Source organism: Sinocyclocheilus rhinocerous, unplaced genomic scaffold (assembly GCF_001515625.1).
Source record: "Sinocyclocheilus rhinocerous isolate Xijiao unplaced genomic scaffold, SAMN03320098_v1.1 scaffold36119, whole genome shotgun sequence".
Taxonomy (NCBI): Eukaryota; Metazoa; Chordata; class Actinopteri; order Cypriniformes; family Cyprinidae; genus Sinocyclocheilus; species Sinocyclocheilus rhinocerous.
Window position 1 is genome coordinate 1 of NW_015632972.1, and position 3,250 is coordinate 3,250.

At 39.7% G+C, this 3,250-nt stretch overlaps 1 protein-coding gene across 1 annotated transcript; it reads right to left on the reverse strand.

The window, feature by feature from the left end:
• Window positions 1–120: 120 nt before the first annotated feature.
• Window positions 121–967, reverse strand: LOC107743089 (stonustoxin subunit beta-like; the record flags this gene model as incomplete). Its single annotated transcript, XM_016556199.1, has 2 exons — window positions 121–781; window positions 866–967. Coding segments are annotated over 2 exons (635 nt in total), but the record flags the coding sequence as incomplete, so codon positions are not given.
• Between the last annotated feature and the right edge of the window lie 2,283 nt (window positions 968–3,250).

Below are 3,250 nucleotides of genomic sequence, written 5' to 3' on the forward strand. Positions count from 1 at the left end.
TTGCTATGACAGCAACTCTGGGATGAGCTTCGAAGAACCAAACAAGCCAAGATCATGCCAAATCATCAACAATCAAATCCAGCTAACTGGGTTAGCAACATACGAAGAACGGGCCCCTGGTCACCAAAGTTCACTGTCCTCCAGAGTTTAGTGCCAGTGCAGAAGGAAATACACAGTTTGATCAGGGTTTGAGCAAAATGCAGCACTCTTTACCAACACACAGCTGCTCAGAATTTGCAGTGTTAAATTCAGTTATAAAGACAAAGAGACACAGATGAGCCATAAACCCCAATCCCAGTATAGAGGGGTTCAGTGAATGTGGTGTTGAATGTGTGTAAGTGTGTGAGTGTGTGTGTGTCAGAGACGCTGTAAAAGGACAGAGTGCCGGCCGACCAGTCCAGATACACTCCTACTCTATTAGAGCAAGACGAAGGGGCTGATATGGTATTGCTTACATTATTGTGACAGACATTGGATCTGTTTTTAGAGTAGAAGAGACTCCAGGATTTGTCATTGTATCCAAACCAACAGTCACTCCCACCTTTCCTGTTGATTCCCTTATATGTCACTGATATAACAACCTCCATTCCACTCCATTCAGCCTCCCAGTAACAGCGTCCAGTCATACTCTCTCCACACAGAACCTGCTCATGGTGATCAAATCTCTCTGGATGATCCGGATATGACTGCTTGTCTTCAACACGCGTTGCCTTTTTGTTACCTTCAGACAGGATGAGTTTAGTGTTTGCTGTGTTTGGATCCAGTGTGAGATCACAGGCATCTGAACAAACACAAAAAAACATGATAAATGTTTGCAATAGATTACAACACCTATAATGTGTGTGAGAGAAAATGAGAGACCTACATTTTCTCAGTCCTGGTGTAAGTCTAAAATAGTTTCTATGGTCCAAACTAGAAAGAGACAAATACACACAAAACAAATGGTAAACTGATTGCTTGAAAAGGGCTTATGGAATGTATATGCACTCTCAAAGAGGATGTGTTAATTAATAACACATTTTTGTGTTATGGCCATTTTAAGCAGAGGTGTAAAATCCAGGTTCAGAAAGTAAAAGTCCTCCACAGTATTTTGTTCCAATCACCTTGGGGAAAAGACTGGGAAAAAGACATTAAATCTCTCAAGATCTGATTAAACAAGTCCACAAACAGCATCACCAGCTTCACATCACTAACTGGATTGACTTTATTTTGTGCCTGCATAATATCTTATTGAGAATTAACAGAGATTTAGATGTTGATTTTTTATTGGTCAAGAAAAGAAGAAAACACGATGCCATCATAATTGTGGTCAAGGTTCGCTTTAGTTTGTCTCTTGACTCTTTTGATAATTTACAATAATTTGCTTCTAAGCAAATGCAATATTGCTTCACAGCAAACATTTGTGCATTGCTGAATCAAACTAGCATTGGGTCGTTCTTGAACGATTCGTTCATTTTGAACGAATCTTTAATGTGACTCGGGAAGAAAGAGTCGTCTCGGGGCGTGATTCGTTCAGTCGCGCATGCGCAACATCCTATAGGTTCTGTACTATTGATTAGTTCATATCTCGAGTCTTCGGGTTTTTCCGAGTCATTCTTTTCTGTTCCTTATAGCAGTTTTGTATTATTTGTAGTGTGATCAACGTTTGCGTTAGTAGTAGATGTGTTAGGGAAGTAACACGTAACATTTTAATTGTATTTTGCTAAAATGAACGAAATGACTCGAAAAAAGATTCGTTAATTTTGCTGAACGAGACTCAAAGGTCCGAGTCGGTAAAATGATCCGAACTTCCCATCACTACTTCAAACCTTGAAGTAGCAGACGAGCTTATACTTTCTGCCTGTAACTCATGATTAATGAACATCATGAAGTGCTCTCTCTTTGGTTTATTGACAAACATTCAGCTATTACAGAACTGCAAAAAAAAAAAAAAGTCATATTAAACAAATGCCACTGTAATGCTTAAATATTGAAAGAGAAAAAAAAGTAAAAAAAACAGTCTCAGCTCAGGCTTTTAGACATGAACACTTATCATATGATCCTCAACAGTGGTGACAATAATTATTCATACTGCAGTGCATGATGGGAGCTTTTACTATGGTGTTACCCAGCATGCATTGCAGCATGAAACATTTTGTTGATTGTCACCATTGTTGAGATTCATATGCTGGTTCTTGATGTCTGTGTGTGTCTAAATAGTATTGGAGTGTCATGAGCATTTTTTTAATGCATTACATAGATTTAAAATTCATTCACTATAACTATTAGAGCAACACTTTCCTTGCATGCTGTAGTTTCACTGGGTTGATTATGCAAAACCTAAACGTATAAATGAAAAAAGAAAAAAAGAGATTTGCTTGACGTAGGGTGTCGTGGGGATTCGTAAACGACAATGGGTGTCGGGACACAAGATTCCATCGTTTCAGCTCGTGTAGTGTGTCATTGTGGACGACAACCGATTCCGCGTCTGCGACGCTTCAAGACATCACGACAGAAAGACTAGCATGTTTAATTTTTTTTCCGTCGTCCACGACGAGTTCTGTCACATTGGTGACGTTGACCAATAGCAGCACAGAAGCTCTTTCATACACAGGTTTCAAACATGGCGAAACGAAAGAGAGATGATGGTGCTGCTAGGTGGAATTATGAGATGGAGGAAAGGTTCGTGGAGCTGTGGCAACAGTACTCCTGCCTGTATGATGACTACCACGACAGAACAAAGAAAGAAAAAAGCCGGCGAACTAGCAATGTTTACACTCTAGTTTTCGGAAGTCAGTTGCTAGTTCCGCCTTCTCAATGACATCACACGCATCATTAAAGTCAGCACGCGATGAATAGTTGGGAAGCAACGTGTAGTGTGATATGTTTCTTGTCCACGACACGATTTTAAGAATCAAAATCGTGTAATCTGACACAGTGACTATCATGACCACCAAAAATATCATGTAGTCTGAACCCGGCATAACAAAACAGTCAAGGGTCAAGAGCCCAACTAAAGCAAACACTGATCTACCTGATGGTGGCATCATTTTAACCAATAAAACATCAACATCTGATCCTCTGTAATTCTCAATAACAGCAGGTGTTCATCACTAATGCACAATCATCATTTAATTAGTCACTTAATTATCTCATTAACTTTAACTATTTGGGGACTTGGGATTTGACTTGAGACTTGCGAGACTTGCTAAAGGAAAGAGCCCGTTGGGGCCCGTTCTTCGTACGTTGCTAACTCAGTTAGCTGGATTTG